Source organism: Micromonas pusilla, assembly GCF_000151265.4.
Source record: "Micromonas pusilla CCMP1545 genomic scaffold MICPUCscaffold_7, whole genome shotgun sequence".
Lineage (NCBI taxonomy): Eukaryota > Viridiplantae > Chlorophyta > Mamiellophyceae > Mamiellales > Mamiellaceae > Micromonas > Micromonas pusilla.
The window spans coordinates 174,007-193,021 of NW_003315888.1; the positions used below are offsets into that span (position 1 = coordinate 174,007).

At 68.0% G+C, this 19,015-nt stretch overlaps 8 protein-coding genes across 8 annotated transcripts; 5 read left to right on the forward strand and 3 right to left on the reverse strand.

Moving 5' to 3' along the window:
* Positions 1-62: 62 nt before the first annotated feature.
* Positions 63-3,298, forward strand: MICPUCDRAFT_47645 (uncharacterized protein; the record flags this gene model as incomplete). The annotated part of the gene is made up of 4 exons (XM_003059638.1): positions 63-119; positions 269-426; positions 557-2,939; positions 3,117-3,298. 4 exons carry the CDS (start codon positions 63-65, stop codon positions 3,231-3,233), a joined length of 2,715 nt encoding a protein of 904 aa, XP_003059684.1. The 3' UTR covers positions 3,234-3,298.
* A 246-nt stretch (positions 3,299-3,544) lies between these two features.
* Positions 3,545-5,792, forward strand: MICPUCDRAFT_49634 (uncharacterized protein). Its single transcript, XM_003059639.1, has 4 exons — positions 3,545-3,654; positions 3,877-4,152; positions 4,363-4,551; positions 4,655-5,792. Exons 1-4 carry the CDS (start codon positions 3,577-3,579, stop codon positions 5,663-5,665), a joined length of 1,554 nt encoding a protein of 517 aa, XP_003059685.1. The 5' UTR covers positions 3,545-3,576; the 3' UTR covers positions 5,666-5,792.
* MICPUCDRAFT_49635 (uncharacterized protein) lies at positions 5,762-7,272 on the reverse strand. Its single transcript, XM_003059934.1, has 4 exons — positions 7,155-7,272; positions 6,918-7,010; positions 6,235-6,534; positions 5,762-6,054 (listed from the first exon to the last, which is right to left on the reverse strand). Exons 1-4 carry the CDS (start codon positions 7,230-7,232, stop codon positions 5,944-5,946), a joined length of 582 nt encoding a protein of 193 aa, XP_003059980.1. The 5' UTR covers positions 7,233-7,272; the 3' UTR covers positions 5,762-5,943.
* A 270-nt stretch (positions 7,273-7,542) lies between these two features.
* MICPUCDRAFT_59249 (uncharacterized protein) lies at positions 7,543-7,819 on the forward strand (the record flags this gene model as incomplete). Its single annotated transcript, XM_003059640.1, has 1 exon — positions 7,543-7,819. The coding sequence occupies exon 1, from the start codon at positions 7,625-7,627 to the stop codon at positions 7,817-7,819; it is 195 nt and encodes a 64-aa protein (XP_003059686.1). The 5' UTR covers positions 7,543-7,624.
* A 302-nt stretch (positions 7,820-8,121) lies between these two features.
* On the forward strand, positions 8,122-8,958 carry MICPUCDRAFT_6749 (uncharacterized protein; the record flags this gene model as incomplete). The annotated part of the gene is made up of 3 exons (XM_003059641.1): positions 8,122-8,492; positions 8,610-8,740; positions 8,819-8,958. Coding segments are annotated over 3 exons (642 nt in total), but the record flags the coding sequence as incomplete, so codon positions are not given.
* Positions 8,959-9,191: 233 nt separating this feature from the next.
* MICPUCDRAFT_71059 (uncharacterized protein) lies at positions 9,192-15,224 on the reverse strand (the record flags this gene model as incomplete). Its single annotated transcript, XM_003059935.1, has 4 exons — positions 9,192-12,485; positions 12,599-13,060; positions 13,245-14,849; positions 15,057-15,224. 4 exons carry the CDS (start codon positions 15,222-15,224, stop codon positions 9,192-9,194), a joined length of 5,529 nt encoding a protein of 1,842 aa, XP_003059981.1.
* A 372-nt stretch (positions 15,225-15,596) lies between these two features.
* On the forward strand, positions 15,597-17,537 carry MICPUCDRAFT_71060 (uncharacterized protein; the record flags this gene model as incomplete). Its single annotated transcript, XM_003059642.1, has 1 exon — positions 15,597-17,537. The coding sequence occupies one exon, from the start codon at positions 15,597-15,599 to the stop codon at positions 17,535-17,537; it is 1,941 nt and encodes a 646-aa protein (XP_003059688.1).
* Positions 17,538-17,593: 56 nt separating this feature from the next.
* Positions 17,594-18,994, reverse strand: MICPUCDRAFT_71061 (uncharacterized protein; the record flags this gene model as incomplete). The annotated part of the gene is made up of 3 exons (XM_003059936.1): positions 17,594-17,659; positions 17,831-18,028; positions 18,197-18,994. The coding sequence occupies 3 exons, from the start codon at positions 18,992-18,994 to the stop codon at positions 17,594-17,596; spliced, it is 1,062 nt and encodes a 353-aa protein (XP_003059982.1).
* Between the last annotated feature and the right edge of the window lie 21 nt (positions 18,995-19,015).

The following is a 19,015-nucleotide window of genomic DNA, read 5'->3' on the forward strand; positions in this document are numbered from 1 at the left end:
GACGCGTCACACGACGCGCCGCGCCGGTCGCGACGCGGTATCGGTCGGCGGCGGTCGCGTCGATGACCGCGGTGGCGTCGCGCCGCGCGCGGATGCGACGCGACATCCTCGCGACCGTGGTGCGTCCGCCGCGCCAGATCGATCCTTCGAGGATCCGACGCGACCGCGCCCGAGGGACCCCGAAGCCGTCCGTCCGTCCGTCCGTCCCGTCCCGTCCCGCGCGTCCTCCGACGCCCTCTCCCCCACTCCCTCCCTCCCTCCCTCGCAGGTCCCCGAGGGCGCGGAGGACAGCATCGACGCGCTGCAGCACGCGGTCGATCGGCTCGAGTCCGACGCCGTCAGGGTCCGACGCGATCTGCTCGTCGCGTCCGCGCGCATCATGAGGCGCGTTCTATACACTGGTCCCCATACGACCGCGTTCGCGAGGTGAACGCCGATCCTTAAGGACTTTTCCCGGGGTCTCTCTCCGCCCACCCGTCGCTTTCAATCCCCGCCCTCGACGCCTTTCAACTCCATCTGACGCCTTTGAACTCCACCCCGCCATTCGCTCGTATAGAACGCCCCTCATCCTCGCATCCGATTCCAACGCCGCGGACGACGACGACGACGTCGCGTCGGACGAGGCCAAGGCGACGCGCGCGCTCGCGGAGCTCGCGCCCGCCGCGTCCTCCGCGCTCGCGCACGTTCGCCCACCTCGGGACGAGTGGAGCGATCGCGACGTCGCGCTGGAGGCGGAGAGGGAGGTGGCCGTCGCCGCTTCCGCGACGCGCGACGCCGCCGCGACGGCGCGCGAGCGACGAAAACGTCTCGAGCGACGCCGCGCGTTTGCCTCCGTCCAAACGCGCGTCGCGGACGTCCTCCGCGCCGTCGACGCGCGCGACTTCGCGCGCGCGACGCACGGCGTTCGCGACGCGGACGACGCGCTGGACGAGATGGAGGACGATATGGAGGAGGGGGACGACGCGCGTCTGATGGCCGCGGCGCGCGGCGACGTCGCGGCGGCTTTCGACGCGGCGGTTTCCGCGGCGCTCGCGGCGCTCGCGGCGGCGACGGCGACGTCGACGCCGGAGGGCGAGGACCGCGCGGTGGCGGCGTTCGACGTCGACGCGGCGACCGCGGTGTGGGCGGGCGTGGACGGCTTTCTCGCGAGGAGCGCGGGTTCGTGTTGTTCGAATTCGAAAGAAGCGCGGCGTCGGGACGGCCGCGAGGCGGTGGCGAGCGCGTTGGAGCGCGACGTCGTCGCGCCGTTGGCGGCGTTTCTCGCGTTCGGGTGCGCCGCGTCGACGCGCGAGGACGATCCGCGGTCTGTGTCTCTCCACGTCAGCGAAGATTCGATGACGTGGAAGAGTGACGTGGCGGAACCGTCGGCGTCCTCGCGCGCGATCGCGCTCGCGGCCGCGATGGAGACGGCGGCGTCGTTCCTCGGGAGAAGCGTCGCGTCGGCGCGTGCGCGGGGAAAGATTTGCGCTCGCGCGTGGGGCGCCGTGTCCTCCGCCGTGATCGCCGCGTGGTTCGTCGGCGACGACGCGCAGCTGAGCGAAGACGCTGTGGACGCGCTGTGCGCCGCGGAGGCGACGTTCCTCGCCGTCGCGGGCCCCGGCGGCGGCGGCGGCGTCGGCGGCGACGACGACGACGACGACGACGACGAAAACGAAAACGAAAACGAAAACGAAAAAGGTAAACCCGGGACGCCTTCTTCATCGCTCGCGTGCGCGAACGCGACCGACGACGGCATCGCGTTCGGTCCGATCGAGCAGGCTGCGCTAGAGCGCGAGGGCGCGGACGCGGGCTCGGCGCGGACGCGCGCGCTCGCGCGAGCGAGGGAGCTTTTGCTCGAGGGCGAGAAGACGCGCGCGACGACGACGACGACGACGCCGACGGACGAGGCGTCGAGCCGCCTCGGGGCGCTGTCCCCGCCCTCGTGCGTCGTGAGCGCCACCGCGGTCGCGCTCGCGTCGCACGTCGCGGACCTCGTGGACGAATCGGGACGCGAATACGCCGCGAATACGGGCGAATCAGGAGCCGCCACGTCGTCGTCGTCGAGGCGCCGCGCGAACGAGCTCGCGACGGCAGCCGCGGACGCGCTCGATCTCTACCGCGCGCTCGTACCCGCGCTCCGCGGCGGCGCGCTGGGCGGCGAGGAAGACGAGGAAGACGACGCGGAGGAGATCGGGGACGAGCACGGGGTAGCGGGTATCGTCCGCGGTGGCCCGGAAGCGACGGTCGTCTTTCGGAACGACGCGCATTACCTCGCCGCCGCGTGGCTGGCGGCGGCGTTCGCGCGCGGCGGCGGCGGCGCCGGCGCCGGCGGCGAGACCCCGACCGGGACCCCGACCGACCACACGCAAACGCAAACGCCGCCGCCGCTGCCCGTCGGCGTCGTCCCTCCCCTCCTCGCCGCCGGCGACGCCGCGCTCGCGATGCTCGCGACGCGGTGCGGGCGCGAGATCGACCGGATACTCGACGACGCGCGCGGGTTCAACAGAGTGAAGGACGACGGCGCGGCGCGCGCGACGCGCGCGTTACGCCGCGCCCGGCATTTCCTCGCGCGCGTAGTAACGCCCCTCGTCCGAGCGTTACCTTCCCCTCTCGGCGAGAACGTCGCACGCGGTCTCCTCGAGGGGTACGCGCGGCGCGTCGTGGACGACGTGTTCGCCCTGAAGGACATCTCCGCGGAGGACTCGAGCGCGCTGAGGGACGCTCTGGCGGAGGTCGCGTTTCAACCGCGCGGGCTCGTGCTCCCCGCCGACGCGTCCGGGGACGGGGACGGGGACGGGGACGGGGACGGGGACGGCGGGAAAACCAAAGAATCCCGCGTCGCGGACGCGGACGCGGTGGCGATCGCGCTCGTGGAGTCCCTCCCCCTGCGCTCGAGGTGGGGGAAGGGCCTCGCGCTCGTGAAGATGCTCGACGCGAAGATGGTGAAGATCGCGAGTCAGGCGCGTCCTATTCACACTGGTCCCCATACGACCGCGTTGGCGTGGTGAACGCCGATCCTTAAGAACTTTCTCTCCCGGCGCATCTCTCCCCCCGCCCCCCTCAATCCCGACGCACCTCGACGCCTTTCAACTCCACCCCTGACGCCTTCCGACTCCGCCCCGACATTCGACCTGCAGTGGGAAGCCGGCCGGCTCGCCGCGGTCGGGTTCGAGGCGCGCGAGGTGCGCGCGTTCGTGGAGTCGGTGTTCGAGGACAGCCCGAATCGCGACTTGGTCCTCGCGCGCATCGCGTGAGCGCGGTAGTAGCCGCGTTAGATTCCTAGAAGGCGTCGTCGTTGAACAGGCGGGCGGCGTCCAGTAGACTGAACGGTTTTTTTTCGTCGGTTCGTCCTTCTACGCAGACCAATATGCGGTTTTTCACCCGCATGTATCGGCAGATCTGCCGATATAGACCCGATCAAAGCGATCGGGGATTTTCCGATCAAAAATTTTGAAAGGGTATTTTCAAACGCCCACCTCGCCAGGCGCGCTCGGCAACCTCATCCGAGTTGGCGATTATTTCGAGGTTTTCCCCCGCGTCGACGACCACGACGCGCGGCAGTCGACCCCGGCGCGCGAACCCACCCCGCCGCACGAGATGCTCGCGTCCACGCTCCGCCGCTCCTCCGCGATCTTCCGCGATGCCGGCCGCGTCGCGTCCGTCCGCTTCATGGCCGTGCGTTCCCCGCCCGCGCGCGTCCAATCGCGCGCGGCGCGTCCATCTTATTTTTTGACATCCATCGCCTCGTCACCGCGTCTCAAACGGACGAAAGTCGTCGATCGACCGATCCGCCCCGTCGCGCGCCTCCCTCGCGGCGATCCGATCGACCCCCGACGCGCGTCACCCCAACTCACTCGCCCCTCCCCCTCCCGCGCCCCAAAACCCGATCCATCGCAGAGCTCCAACGCGGACGAGTACAAGAAGTTCGTCGGCGACAAGGCGCACGTGACGTGGCCAGAGGCGTGCAACAAGTCGCTCGCGGAGATGGACCCCGAGGTGAACGAGATCGTCGAAAAGGAGAAAAGCCGGCAGTGGAAAGGCTTGGAGCTGATCCCGTCCGAGAACTTCACGTCGCGGTCCGTCATGGACGCGCTCGGGAGCGTGATGACGAACAAGTACAGCGAGGGGTATCCGGGCGCGAGGTACTACGGCGGGAACGAGTTCATCGATCAGGCGCGTTCGAGGAGTCGCACTGACTGGTCCCCGTACGACCGCGTCGGCGTTGTGAACTTCATTCCTTGAGGACTTTCTCTCCCGGCGCATCTCTCCGCCCACCCCTCGGTTTCATCAATCCCGACACGCTATGTCGACGCCTTTCGACTCCGCTTCTGACGCGCCTTCAATCAACGAACGCCGCCCACCCCGACGACTGTCGACCCGCAGTGCGAGACGCTCTGTCAACAACGCGCGCTCGCGGCGTTTCATCTCGACCCGGAGAAGTGGGGCGTCAACGTGCAGTCGCTGTCGGGCTCGCCCGCGAACTTCCAGGTCTACACCGGGCTGCTCAAACCGCACGATCGCATCATGGGTCTGGACTTGCCCCACGGCGGGCACCTCTCGCACGGCTTCCAGGCGCGTCGCGTCGCGCCGTCTCGCGCCCGCGTCCCTCGGTGGTTTCAACGTTTGATCGCGTTCCCTTTCAACTGATGACCGACGCATCGCCCTCCTTCTACAGACGGACACGAAGAAGATCAGCGCGGTGAGCATCTTTTTCGAGTCGATGCCGTACCGCCTGGACGAGTCCACCGGGCTCATCGATTACGAGTCGTGCGACAAGCTCGCGACCGCGTTCCGACCGAAGCTCATCGTCGCCGGCGCGTCCGCGTATTCGCGCCTGTACGACTACCCGAAGATGCGCGCCATCGCGGACAAGGTGGGCGCGTTTTTGCTCGCGGACATGGCGCACATCTCCGGCTTGGTCGCCGCGCAGATGATCCCGAGCCCGTTCGATCACGCGGACGTCGTGACGACGACGACGCACAAGTCGCTCCGCGGCCCCCGCGGCGCGATGATCTTTTACCGTAAAGGTCAGAAGGGCGTCGACAAGAAGGGCAACCCGATCATGTACGACCTCGAGGAAAAGATCAACTTTTCCGTCTTCCCGGGTTTACAGGGCGGCCCGCACAACCACACGATCGCCGGCCTCGCCGTCGCGCTGAAGCAGGCGATGTCCCCGGATTTCAAAAAGTACCAGAACCAGGTCATGAAGAACATGGTCGCGATGAGCGACCGCCTCAAGAAGCACGGCGTCGAGCTCGTCTCCGGGGGCACGGATAACCATCTCGTCCTCGCGGATCTTCGCCCGCTGGGCGTCGACGGCTCGCGCGTGGAGCGCGTCCTCGAGCTCGCGCACATCGCGTGCAACAAAAACACCGTCCCCGGAGATAAGAGCGCGATGGTCCCCGGCGGCTTGCGGCTCGGCACCCCCGCGTTGACGACGCGCGGGTTCGTGGAGGCGGATTTCGAACGCGTCGCGGACATGGTCTGGAAAGGGATCGAGATCACGAAGAAGCTGAAGGAGGTGCACGGGCCGAAGTTGAAGGATTTCCGCGTAGCGCTCGCGGACGCGCCTCCGGGGAAGTTTCCGGAGATCGACGCCCTGAAGTCGGAGGTTGAGGCGTTCGCCGCGCAGTTCCCGACGATCGGATTCGACAAGAAGGACGGGAAGTACACGCAGTCGTTGTGAGCGCGCGCGGAGAGACGACGACGACGGAAAGAAGGGAGTTTCGGCCGGCGGCGAAGAGGGAGGAGAGGAGTGAAGAGAGATTTGTGATGATTGATTGTTTTGTATCGATTCGATTCGATGTCGGTCGACGCGCGTCGCTCGCTCGCTCGTCGTCGCCCGCTCGCCTTTCGCTTCCTTTCCGAAAAAAATGTCGACCCGCCCCGCGAGCCGCGCCCGTCTCCTCCGTCCGCGCGTGCACACAACTCAACTCAACTCGTCGTCTCCGCCGCCGCCGCAACTCACTTGATGTACTGCGATAACCACCGGAACCCTTCGCCGTATCCCATCCGACGCACGACGGAGCACATGAACACCTCGATCGGACGCATGTTCGTCGCCTCCAGGTTTACCTTCGCGACGAGCGTCGGACGTCGGGGTGGAGTTGAAAGGCGTCAGATGGAGTTGAAAGGCGTCGAGGGCGGGGATTGAAAGCGGGGGGTGAGCGGAGAGAAACGACGGGCGAAGTCCTTAAGGATCGGCGTTCACCACGCGAACGGGGTCGTATGGGAACCAGTGTGAGGAGAACGCACCTTCCCCTTCCCCGTGGTGTAATTCGTCAAGCCGAGGCAGTGACGCAGCTCCTCCTCGCTGCTCGCGTGCGGGATGTCGATCTTGTTCCCTAAGATCAGAAACGGCACGGACCCCAGCGAGTCGTCGCTCAGGAGCGAGTCGAGCTCTTTCTTCGACTCGAGGTATCGCTCCTTGTCCACGGCGTCGACGAGGAAGACGATGGCGTCGACCTTCGCGTAGTAGTCCTTCCACACCCTGCGCGCCACCTCGTGCCCGCCGAGATCGAACGCCTTGAACTTGATCTGCCCGATCGAGAGCTCCTGCGGGCGGGAACGGGCGGCGAGAGGCGTAGAGAGGCGTCGGGTCGGTCAGTCGTTGGTCGAAGGAACGTCGACGCCAGCCGAACAATGCGACGCGACGCGCGAAAAAAAAACGAGAAGACGGACGGAGATCTTCGCTCGCGCGACGACGCGGCGCGCGTCCGATCGCGCGGGACGATCGCGCGCGGACGCACGCGAGCGCGATCGACGACGCCGGCCGGTCGCCGAGGGTCGATCGCGCGATCCACGCGCGCCGCGGACGACGGCGAGACGACGCGCGCGGACGCCCGAACGAGACGACGACGGCACGTTGAAAGGCGCGGCGAGCGCGAAGATCGACCGACGACGACGGATCTTCCGTCCGATCGCGCGCCGGGACGGACCTCTGAGGTGGGATACTGCGTCGGTTGATGCTGCGCGAGACGCTCGTCCTTGAGCATGTGCATCAGCGTCGTCTTCCCGGCGTTATCCAGGCCCTGCGACGGACGCGCGCGGGGGCGGGCGACGGTCAGATCGAGGAAGGTTCGTTTGAACGGGGCGAGGGTGGAATCTTCTTTCGGCGACGGGGTCGACGCGGGGGACGCGCGGGGCGGATCGACGCGCGCGCGACGGGGACGCGCCAGGAAGAGGATCTTCGCGTTCTTCTGCCACAGCCCGAGGTTGGCGAGGATGTCGTAGAACCAGTCGAAGAACCCCATCGTGATCGGCGCGCGCCGCGTGTCGTCGCCGTCCGCGCGCGTGGAACTGCCGAGCGACGATCGATCATCTCAGCCCGCGCCCTCGCGCTCGCCCTCGTCCGACCGAACGCGAACGGCGATTGCGGTCAAATCGCTCGTTTTTCACCCATTCATAAGTTAACTTAGGTTTCAACATTTGATCGTGTCTGCTTTCAAATGACCGATGCTCGGAATTGGCCAATTTCGACCGGCTCGCAGGCGGAACCCTGCCTGATCGAATTTCTTCGAAGAGAGGGTTCGCGGCGACGGCGCCGCGGCGTTCACTTCCGCGCGCGCGAACGGCCCTCGCTCACGCCCGCGTCCGAACGCTCCTCCTTCGTCGCCGCTCGATCGTCGCGCGAAGAGACGACGTCATGTATCTCATGTATTACCTCGACGAGAAGGGGATCCGCGTGTACACCTTGAAGAAGGTCGCCCCGGACGGAACGCCGACGCAGAGCGCGCATCCCGCGCGATTCTCACCCGACGACAAGTTCTCGAAGCAGCGCGTCGCGTGCAAGAAGCGGTTCGGGCTCCTCCCGACGCAGAAGCCGATCCCGGAGCTCTGAGCGGCGGCGGCGGGGCGAGGCGAGGCGAGGCGCGCGGGACCTGGCGGCGCGCGCGTAGAGAGAGAGCGGCGGGCGGCGGTCTCGGAGGAGTTGAGAAATAATTAATTGCGGCGGCGCGGCGGGTCTCGATCGAGCGATCGATCGGTCGACGCGCGCGCGAATCCATGGCGACGGCGGCGGCGGCGGCGGCGACGACGGCGGCGGTTCGATCTCGGCGTCCGCGACGCCGGCCGCGCGCGTCGCCGCCGTCGCGCGCGGCCGGTCGCGACGCTCGGAGGGACCCGGAGACGCGCGAGAAGAAGCCCGCGCTCATCATCCCCGGTTTCCTCAGCGGATTCCAAAAGTACGAAGAGATGAGACGTCTCCTCGAGTCGTCGACGCTCGGGTTGGGCCCGATCGCGATCGCGCCCGTGACTATCGCGGACTGGGTCCCGACGCTTCTGGGCGGGGACTTCCGCGGCATTCTGGACAAGGTGGACGGCGCGGCGGACGAGCTGCTGTCGCGCTCTAAGGCCCGGAAGATCGCGATCGTCGGGCACAGCGCCGGCGGGTGGCTCGCGCGGACATGGCTCGGACGCGCGCCGTACTCGGGCGGCAAACGGTACCGCGGCGTCGATCGATGCGACGTTCTCTTGACGCTCGGGACGCCGCACTACTCGCTGGAGGCGTACCCGTTCGGGAGGATCGAGGAGCGAAGAGCCGGCGACGGGCTCGACGAAGATCTCGCCGACGCTGACGCGGACGACGCGCGCGCGGATGACACGTGGACGCCTGAGCGCGCGCGCGGCAGCACGCTCGCGTTGACAAACTTTCGCTACCCCGGCGCGTTCGAACGCGGCGTTCGGTACGTCTCCGTGTGCGGCGCCGGGGAGATTGGCGCGGACTTTGACCTCCTCGCGCTCCTCCGCGGAGGAGCCGGGGGTGCGAAAAAGGATGCGCTGCGATCGATGTTCGCCGGGGTGAGTTACGAGGCGTCGACGGGGTCGTCCCCGCGGGGAGTGGACGGGGACGGAGTGACGCCCATCGCGCGCGCGTTGCTCGACGGATCCGAGACGCTCGTGCTGGACGGCGTCGCGCATCAGCCCGGCGGCGAGGACGACGCGCCGTGGTACGGATCGCCGGGCGTCGTCGAGAAGTGGGCGCCGCTCTTGGGAGAAAGTCCTTAAGGAACGGCTTTCACCACGCCGACGCGGTCGTATGGGGACCAGTGCGACATCTACGAAGTGTAGTAGTACTGTACTGCACGACGTAGATCTATAGCTACATGTAGTATCGAAACGAAGAAGAGCAGCAGAATGACGCGCGCTCTATTCTTTTCGCGTCCGCGCTCTCCACTAGACTACGCGTGCACGTGCACGCTGTGTGTCATCAGTCAGTCGTAGTACGCGTCCACGGCGGCTTTCATCACCGCCTTTTTATCCGCCAGGGAGGTCTGGTACCGCGCCTCGAGCTGCTCGCGAATCTTCCTCATGGACACCGACTCCTGCTCGCTCTTCTCTAAGATCTCCGTCACCCCGAGCTTGATCTCAAAGTCCGACGGCATCTTTTTCTCTTTCTCCGTCAGCGCTCGCTGAACCCCCGCTCGCTTCGCCGCCGGCGCCTTCTCGGCGGCGGGGGCTGGGGCTTTTTTGCTCGATTTTCTCCGCCCAATCTTGTGCGTCCCCGGAGGCGGCAAGACGATCTTCTGCCTCGGTTTCGGCGGCGGCTTCCTGACGAACGCGTCCACGTACAGCTTGATCGTCGCCTTGCGCTCCGTCAGCGGCTCGTACTTCAGTTCCAGCTCCTCGCGAATCTTCTTCAGGGACACCGCGTCGACGCCGTCGCGCCACAAAATGTCGTACACCCCGTCTCTTATATCCTTGTCCGACGCTCGCGTCTTCACCACCTCCTCCTCGCTCTCCTCCTCCCCCCCCGCGTTCTCCTCATCCTCCTCCCGCTCGCTCTCCGACGACTCCGACGACGGGAGCTCCGGGAGCTCCCTGAGCTCGTACCCGCCCAGCGACCGCGTGACTTCGTTCTTCAACGCGGCGACGCGAATCACCTGCGCGGCGCCCTCGTCGATGGCGTAGATCCGCACTTGCTTCCCCGCGGTGACGCTCCCGGCCGTCGCGACCGCGAGAAGCTGCCGCACCATCGTCGGGGGAGGGCCTTTCGTGGACGCGCTCGTGGCCTGCCGGGACCCGCCGGTCCCGCCGCCGGGGTTGGGATTGTTCATCATCGTCATGATCGCGATGCGCTCGCCGTTGGGCACTCCGGGGAGGTCGAAATCCCGCACCATGAACCCGGTCGCGAAGGAAAATATTCCGATGTGCGTGATCCCGATCGGGACGACGAGGTGCTCGCTCCCCAGGACCGGCGTCGCGGCCGCGAGCGCGAACGGGTACGGCGCGACGTCGTGCCACCCTTTCGCCGCTTCCTTCGCCTCTTCCAGCGTCGCCCGGCGATTCGTTCGCCGCGCCGCCGCCGCGCCCGCGGCGTCCGGGCCCTTACCTCGCGGCGGCACGAACGGGTTCGGGAGATCCATCCGCGGGACAGTGGGCTTCATCGTGTCCAGGGAGTAGCAGTGCGCGGTGAAGTACGGGATGGAGCTCTTCGCGGCGTTGATCCCACCCGCGCGTAGCGCCGCCGCCGGCAAGCCGCTCACTCTCCGAATCACGACGAGGTCGGGGATGCCGCCGTCCGTCGCGATGCACGCGCCGACGACGGGCGCGACCGCCCTCCGCGTGACGTGGTGCTGCCGGTACCGCGTCTGCAACACGCCCTTATCGTCGTACGTGCTCACGAAGTACTCCCGCGTCTCGCGATCCTTCGCCTTCCCGCTCCCGTCGGCGCGTTTGGCGCGCGCTTCCTTCTTGCCGCCGCCGCCGCCGCCGTCCTCGTCGCTGTCGCTCCCCGCGGCGCTATCCGCCGCCTTGTCGATGTCCCCGCTGTCCGCGCCGATGGACCCGTCCTCGGAGGCTCGATCCCCCAGACCGCCGCGATACTCCGCGGCTTCCTCCGCCTGAAGGTCCGCTTCCATCCAATCCGTCATCTTCGGCACTTCGATCACGTTCCGCGCGCCGCGGCCCTTCTCGTACGACGTCATCCACGCCGTGTGCGTGTCGTACACGTCTCGTCCGCCGTCGTCGTACCCGCCGCGCTCGCCGCCGGGGTAGCACTGCACGCGCATCGTCGACGGGACGTGCGCGGTGACTTCCGTCGGGAGCCGCCACTGCCCGAGCGGCGAATACCACCCAAACCCGCTTCGCGCGTGGCCGCCTTGAAACGCGGACCACAGACACACGACGCCGTCGACGTCGATCGAGAGCATCGCCTGCGAGTCCGGCAGGGTGCTCAGGTACACGACCGGGGACTGGTGCCCGCGGTACAGGTCCTGCGTGTACGCCTCCGGTGGCTCGGTTAACCCGGCTTCTTTCGCTTTTTTCATAGCCTCGACGCCGAGTTCCCCAGGGTACTGCGGCGGCTTCAACGGCGCCAACAAACGTTTCTTTTCCACCTTCGCCATGAACGAGCCCGCGCCCGCGGCGTAGTTCTCCGCGACGGAGAGCACGGTCTCCATCCCGAGCGTCTCCGCGAACGTGTCGTCCTCGTTCGTCTCGTTGAAGGCGTTCTCGAGCTTATTCTCGTCGATCTCGTCGTCGTCGTCGCCTTCGATGAACCGTCTCGCCTCTTCGTCCGAGTCGTCGGACTCGTCCGAGCTCGTCTCGCCGTACCCGGGAACCCCGTGCGAGCGGCTCTTCTTCATGTAAGTCAAGTGTCTGCCGAACGGGTTCCCGCCGCTCCAGGCTTTTTGCCCGCGGAAGTTAAAAATGTCGCGCGCCGACTTTCCGTGCGATTTATCAACCGGCGCCACCGCGGAGATCGCCGCGGGCGTCGCGCTCGGCGACGCCCTCACGATGTCTCCGTTCGGCCGCGCGAAGAGCGCGTACGGCTGTCGTCCCGCCATCGTGAACGCTGGGAAGAACGTCGTGAGAATCTTCGCGTCCGGGCGCCAGCGGTCGCGCGCTTCCGCGCGCGCCGCCGCGGCGTCGAGCGCCTCTTTCGCCTTTTTCGCCTTTTCGATGACGGCTTTCTCCGTGACAACCACCACCTTCTTCTTCTTCTTCTTCTTCCCCCTCGAATCCCTCTTGTCCTCCTCGGACTCGCTGCTCGAGCTGCCCTTCACGATCTCCGTCTCCGGAAGAGGCGACGACGAGACGTGGTTCGCGGGCGCGAGCGCGAGCGACTCCGCGAGCGGCGCCGCTCGTCCCCGCGTCGTCTCCTTCCCTCGGTCCGCCACCGTCCACATCCGCGAGCACCCGCCTCTTTCCGCCGTGCACAGCTGGCTCGCGTCCGCGCTCCACGCGAGGCCGACGATCGCGGTCGCGATCAACGCCGGCTCGCTCGCGTTCGCCGCGGTCATCTCCTCGATCACCTCCGCGTCCGCGAGCGGGCGGCACTTCGCCGCGCCGGTGACGACGGGCTGTACGACGTGACCGACGACTTTTTGCTCCGCCGCGGCGCCCTCAAACTTCAACGACGTCGACTTCTTCGAGTTCGCGTCGTCGGTCTTCACGAGGAACTTGTTAGCACTCGCGGCGGTCTTCTTCTTATTCTTTTCCTCGTTCTTCTTCCGCTGGAGCATCTTCTTCTCGAGCGCCTTCCTCTTCTCCTCGTCCACGGTGGCCTGATGAGGGTCGTTCCATACAAAAAATGTTCATCGGTCAGTTGAAAGGGGACGCGATCAAGTGTTGAAACCGAGCGGTGGGTGAAAAACGTTTGTATACACGTAGAACGCACCTGATCGAGCTTCCCCATCTTGATGAGCATCTTGATCCGCGCGCGTTCGTTTCTCGCCCGTCCGCGTTCCTCCTTGGTCCGCTTAATCTTGTTCCCAAACTCATCCTCGGACTCGCTCCCACTGCTCGCCTCCCACGCGCTGATCCCGTCGTTCGGTCCCCCGAACCGCCACACCGTGATGTTCCCAGTGCTGCTCCCCGCCGCGACGGACAGCGCGTGCCCCGGCGACGCGGCGACGGCGGTGACGTGGCCCTTCTTCACCGCCAACGCGCCGCCGCCGTACCACTCTTCGAGCGCGACGTCGTTCCAATACGCGCGCTCGCGCGTCGACGCGTTTCTGTGCGTCATCGACGGCGGCGGCGGCTCGACGAGGGTGCCGAGGCGCGCGATGCCGCTCCGCGGGGGCGGCTGACGGCGCGCGGCTTGCTCCGCGTCCGCCGCGGCGAGTTCTCGCAGCGACGCCTCAGGGTCGTTCCATACGAGTGAATGTCGGGGTGGAGTTCAAAGGCGTCAGTTGAAGTTGAAAGGCGTCGATGGCGGGGATTGAAAGCGGGGGGTGGGCGGAGAGACACGCCGGCAAAAGTCCTTAAGGATCGGCGTTCACCACGCCGACGCGGTCGTATGGGAACCAGTGTATAGAACGCACCTCGTCTTCGACTCGTTCCACGTCCTCCTCCGAGGAGCTCCCGTCGCTGCTCGTGCTGTCGTCGCTGTCGCTCTCGCGCTGGACGCGCACCGGCTGTGGCTCGCGCGGCGGCGACACGTCCCGAAGCGGCTGCGTGTGGCGGTAGATGTATCCGGGAGGGCGGCGGCGTTGCATCTCCGTGAGCACGGACGCCATCGCCCTTCGCTCCGTTTGCGTCTCGTGCATGAACGAGCCTTCTTCCTCGTCCGAAGACGACGTCAACCCCTCCTCTTCTTCGCCGCCGTAGCCCTCGAACGCGGCCACCTTATCGAGCTCCGACTGTCTGCTCGACTCCGCGACGCGTCGCTGAATCTCCGCGTACTTGCGCTCCGCCGTATCGACCGAGTCGCCGAAGACGCGAGCGAAGAACCCCCTCTTCTTCTTCCTCCGCTTCTTTCGAACAACCTTCGCGCCGCCCTTCTCGAGCGCCTCTTGCTCCCCGCGCAACCGATGAATCACCCCGGACGCGATCGCTTTCACGACCATCCCCGCGCTCATCGCGTGCACAGCCTCGATCTCGTACGCGACCCCGAACGCTTCCTCTCTCGTCACCTCCAACGTCAGCGTGTCCGCCAGCTGTCGGCAAATCGTTTGAATCACCAGCGGCTCCTTCTTCCTCCAGAGCTTCCGCTCCATCGCGACGGAGCGCTCCGTGGGGCGCGTCGCGCACGCGTGCGCGGCGCCCATCGCGATCGACTCCACGAGCTCGCGGCAAAACCGGAAGACCGTCTTTCCCGCGTAGTTGGCATCCAACGGCGTGTGCGCGCGCATCGCTCGCAATTCTTTTTTACTCGGCTTTGGCGCGAGCGGATCCGCCGCGACGCTTCGCTTCGCGTACTTGCTCTGCGCCGCCACCTTCGCGTGCGCGATCTTCATCTGCAGCAGCCGCATCTTCGTCGCCGCCTTCCCGCCCGCGAGCTCGCGCTTCAATTGTTCGGTGAGCTCCTCGCGCGTCCGCGTCGGCGCGCCGTCGCCGTCGCCCTCCTCTCGCGGCGGCAGCAGGAACGGCTTGATGTCAGCGAGTAAATCGTCCGGATCCCTCCCGTCGACGCTGCCGTCCTCCTCCGACTCCGACTCCGACTCCGACTCCGACTCCTCGCCGTCCTCGGACGACGACCCGGACGCGTTCTCGAAGTCTTTCCAATACATCCCCAGCTCCTCCTCCTTCTTCTTTTCGTACCAATACTTCTTCTGCAAACGCTCGCGCTCCGAGAGACGGTCGCCCTCTCGCAGCAGCTCCACTCGCCTCTTCTCCAGCGCCTTCTTCTTCGCCGCGAGTTCGCCCATCGTCGCCGCGAGCGCGCCGCGCCGCGTCGCGTACAAATCCCTCAGCGCGGACGCTCTTCGAGTGGAGACGTTTTCTCGCGCCATCGCGCGCGCCGTCGGGTCTTCGGACGCGTCGTCGATGGTGGGCAGCCGCACTTGCGTCATCTGCGACGCGAGCGCGCCGAGCTCCACGTCGCTCGCCAAGACGCCGCGCTCCTCGAGCGCCTTCGCGAGCGCGGGGGTGTCGACGAGCGCGGCGCGGACGACGTCCGCGCGCGCTTTATTTCGATCCTCTGCGGTCTGAGGGTCGTTCCACACGAGCGAACGTCGGGGTGGAGTCGAAAGGCGTCAGATGGAGTTGAAAGGCGTCAGATGGAGTTGAAAGGCGTCGTGGGCGGGGATTGAAAGCGAGGGACCCTGGGCGGAGAGAACCGCCGGGAAAAGTCCTTAAGAAACGGCGTTCACCACGCCGACGGGGTCGTATGGGGACCAGTGTATAGAACGCGCCTGTCGCATCTTCTTGAGCTCGAGGAGCGTCGCGTCGCGCTCGCGCCAGGTCTCTCGCACCGCGTCGTCGAGCTCCGCGAGCCCGCGCTCGCGCTCGGCTTCCGTGTGCCATTTCCCGTCGTACTTGTCCCTAGTAGTGTTCGTGTTGTCCTTGAGGGGGTCGCTCATGACGCGCGCGTCGCGGCGTCCCAGAAGACGAGATGATGATGCGCGCCCGTCGCCGCTCGGCTTTGAATCGATAGATGGTCTATCGCTGCTCCTCCGCGCGCGCGCTCCGTCGACGCGTGGTCGCCTCCGCGTCGCGCGCGACGCTCGCGCCCCTCCGTCGACGCCCTCGCGAGACGCGATATCCGCCCAGGGGTCGACTCCGCGCCGCCGCTCGCCCCTCGGCGCCTTTCGCTGTGGGGGACGAGCCGCGCGGTTCAAACAATAATTTCTTCGTTGACTTCCGCGGTCGGTGGTCGGCGCGGCGTCTCCCGGCGTCTGCTAGTACCACGATTCGTCCTCTTCCCCGCGCCACTCGACGGGTCGCGCCTCGCCATGGCGCTCACCCCCGGGTCGCACCACTCCCCCGGACTCGCGCCGCACTCGCCGTTCTCCCCGTTCGGTGGCGGCGGCGGCTCGCCGCGCGTGCGGCTGTGCATCGCGCCCGAGCTCGCGATCGACGCGTCCGCGGATCGTAGGCGAATGTTTCTCGTGCCGTCTCGTCTCGCGACCGACGCCGACGCCACCGTGCGCGCGCTCGCGGACGAGATCTCCGCGCTGTGCGGCGGCGCGCGCGTGCGGCTGCGCGTGGGCGGGTACGCGCTCGATCCGGACACGTCGATCGCGGTCGTGAGGGACGGGGACGAGATCCACGTCGCGCGCGCGGGCGGCGACGGCGGCGGCGGCGACGCGCGCGATCGCGACGACCTCGCGACGACGACGACGACGACGACGACGACGACGACGCCTGGCGGCGCGGCGTGGAAGAGGAAGGGCGCCGTCGGGGAAGCGAACGATCGCGCGGACGTCGTGAAGCGCGTGCGGTTCGCGAGCGAGCCCGCCGCGGCCGCCGCCGCCCCCGCCGTCGCGCGCGACGGCGTCCCTCGCGCGGCCGCGTCCGTCGAGCGCGGGAACGGGATCGCGATCGGCGACGACGCTGACGCGGACGCGCATCAGAGAGAGAGGGACGAGAGCGCCGCGTCCTCGAGGAGCCGGAGCGCGCGACGAAAGGCGCTGAAGCGCGCGAAGGCGCGGCACGAGAAGTACGGCACGCCGATCCCTAGCGTCGCGGCGATCGCGAGCGGCGCGAAGACGACGACGGCGACGGCGACGACGGCGACGACGACGACGACGACGACGACGACGGCGACGGCGAGGATCGACGCCGCGCCGAGCGCGTTGGATCCCAACGGCGACCTCGTGCGGAACGGCGGGTCGCTGCGGACGTGGAGCGAGCGGCAGTGGGTCCCGCACCCGAACGACGCGCAGCTTCAGGTGGCGGACGACGCGCGCGCGGAGGAGGAGCGGCGAAGGAGGAGCGGCGGAGGCGCGGCGAAGCGAACGTTCGGCGGCGGCGGCGGCGGCGGCGCGGCGTCGTCGTCGTCGTCGTCGTCGTCGTCGTCGTCTTCCTCCTCCTCCTCGTCGTCGGACGATAGCGACTCGGATGATTCCGACGACGAATCGGACTCCGCGATGGCGGGCATGCCGACGCGCGGGTTCCACGTCGTGGACTACCCCCGCGGGCGCGGCGGCGGCGCGCCGACGACCGCGCCGCCGCCCGCGGCGGCGACGCGCGACGACTACCTCGCGCTCGTCGTCCACGACGCCGCCGCGTACCCGTCGCACGCGCCGCCGTACGCGCGTAACTACAAATCCGACGGCGTCGTCCCGAGCGTCGGCGACGTCCTGCTGTACCGCGTCGACGACGGCGGCGGCGCGCCGTCCGCGGAGACGTACCAGGGGATCGTGGAGGCGGTTGCGCCGGATTTCGGCGGCGACGGCGGCGGCGGCGTGCGGCTGGCGGCGACCATCGCGCCGCACCCGCCGGAGAGGAAGATGCGAGGGTTGACGCTGGCGGCGGCGGCGGCGGCGAGACGAGCGATGCGCGGGGAGGAGGAAGCGGACGGGGAGGGCGTCGTCCCGGCGCCGTTCGAAGAGGACGCGACGGTCACGCTGGGGGTGAGCGATATCTTCGATCACGTCGTCGTCGGGACGGGGACGGGGACGGGGGGGGAGGGTGCCGACGGGGAGGGTGCCGACTCGGGTGTCGACGCGAGCGCCCCGCCCCCCGCGTCGCCTCCTGATTCTCCCTCCCCCGCGCGCGTCGCGAAGCGGAAGGACCCCGAGCCCGAGCCCGAGCCCGAGCCGGTCGCGCCGCCGGTCGCGCCGGTCGCGCCGCCGCGGCGACCGGGCGCGCCCCCGACGGGCGTCGCGCTGGCGGCGGCGTGGGCGCGATCGACGACCGCGATGCGCGCGTTACGCTCGCGACGAACTTAGGATGGTAGTATCGCACTCACACGATATCTATCGACGACATAGTATCACTCACGACGTCACTCCCCCGACGCCGCGGGCGGGTCCTTCTCGAGGACGCGCCAGACGAGCTCCGCGGCGGCTCCCTGCATCGATGTCGGGGTGGAGTTGAAAGGCGTCAGACGGAGTTGAAAGGCGTCGATGGCGGGGATTGAAACCGAGGGGTGGGCGGAGAGAGACGCCGGCAAAAGTCCTTAAGAAACGGCGTTCACCACGCCAACGCGGTCGTATGGGGACCAGTGTGAGATAGAACGCGCCTGCGCCACCGCCGTCCCGAACGGCCCCACCACCGGGATCGCCAACCCGGCCGCGAACGGCGCGGCGAAGCATATCAACGCCGCGCGGTTATCCCACACCACCCTCTCCTGCTGCTCGAACCCGACCTGCGCCTTGTCGAAGTACGGATCGAGGAGCTCCCACGCGAGCGCGTACGCGGCGACGGCGGCGGTGAGCGCCTGGGTGGAGTTGAAAGGCGTCAGAAGCGGAGTTGAAAGGCGTCGTGGGCGGGGATTGAAACCGAGGGACCCTGGGCGGAGAGACACGCCGGGAAGTAAAGTCCTCAAGAAACGGCGTTCACCACGCCGACGCGGTCGTATGGGGACCAGTGTATGGGCAGAACGTGCCGTCGCGACGATCGGCCCGCCGACGGGGACGAACGAGACGCCGACGCCGAGCGGCGCGACGAGCGCGGTGAGCGACGCGAGAGACTGCGCGCGGCTCGCGGCGACGCCGAGGCCGCGGATGCCGAGGCCGGGGGAGGCTTCGAGCTGCTCCACGCGCGCGCGGCGACCGGGGTGGACGACGAAGGCGGACGACGACGACGATGATGATGATGATGATGATGACGCGTCGCCGTCGTCGTCCACGTCGTCGTCTTCGTCCGAGACAGTCGCGGACGGCATCCCCGCGGTCGCTCGCAGCGCGTCGAAGAGGATCTTCTCCCCCAGCAGCGGCAGCACCTGCTGCACGATCGCGATCGCGATCAGCGGCGCGACGAACACCCACGCGCCGTCCACGGCGACGAGGAGCACCTTGCTCGCGAGCGCGCGCACCGCGCCCGCGTCGTCTCCCGGGGCGAGCCACGCGGACGCGGCGTAGAATCCCGCGCCGTCGAGCGCGAGCGCGGCGGTCAGCGTCGCCGCGGTGAGCGGTTTCCACGCCTCCGAGGGGGACGCGATCGCGACCTTGGCGCCGTCCAACGCGCACCGCAGGCCGGTCGCGATCGCCTCGGGGAGCGGCAGCGGCGCGCGGACGGACGACGGGTACGCGTTTTTGTCGTCGTCGTTTTTTCCTCCGAAGAGCGCGCGCGTCGTCGCGGGCGCGCGGGGGCGGCGTCCGCGCGCGCGCCTTTCGCGGCGTCGCGAGAGAGACGGCGCGACGACGCGGTGGGATGCCGCGGTTCGCGCGGCGAGCGTCGTCATCGCGCGCCGCGTCGCCCGCCC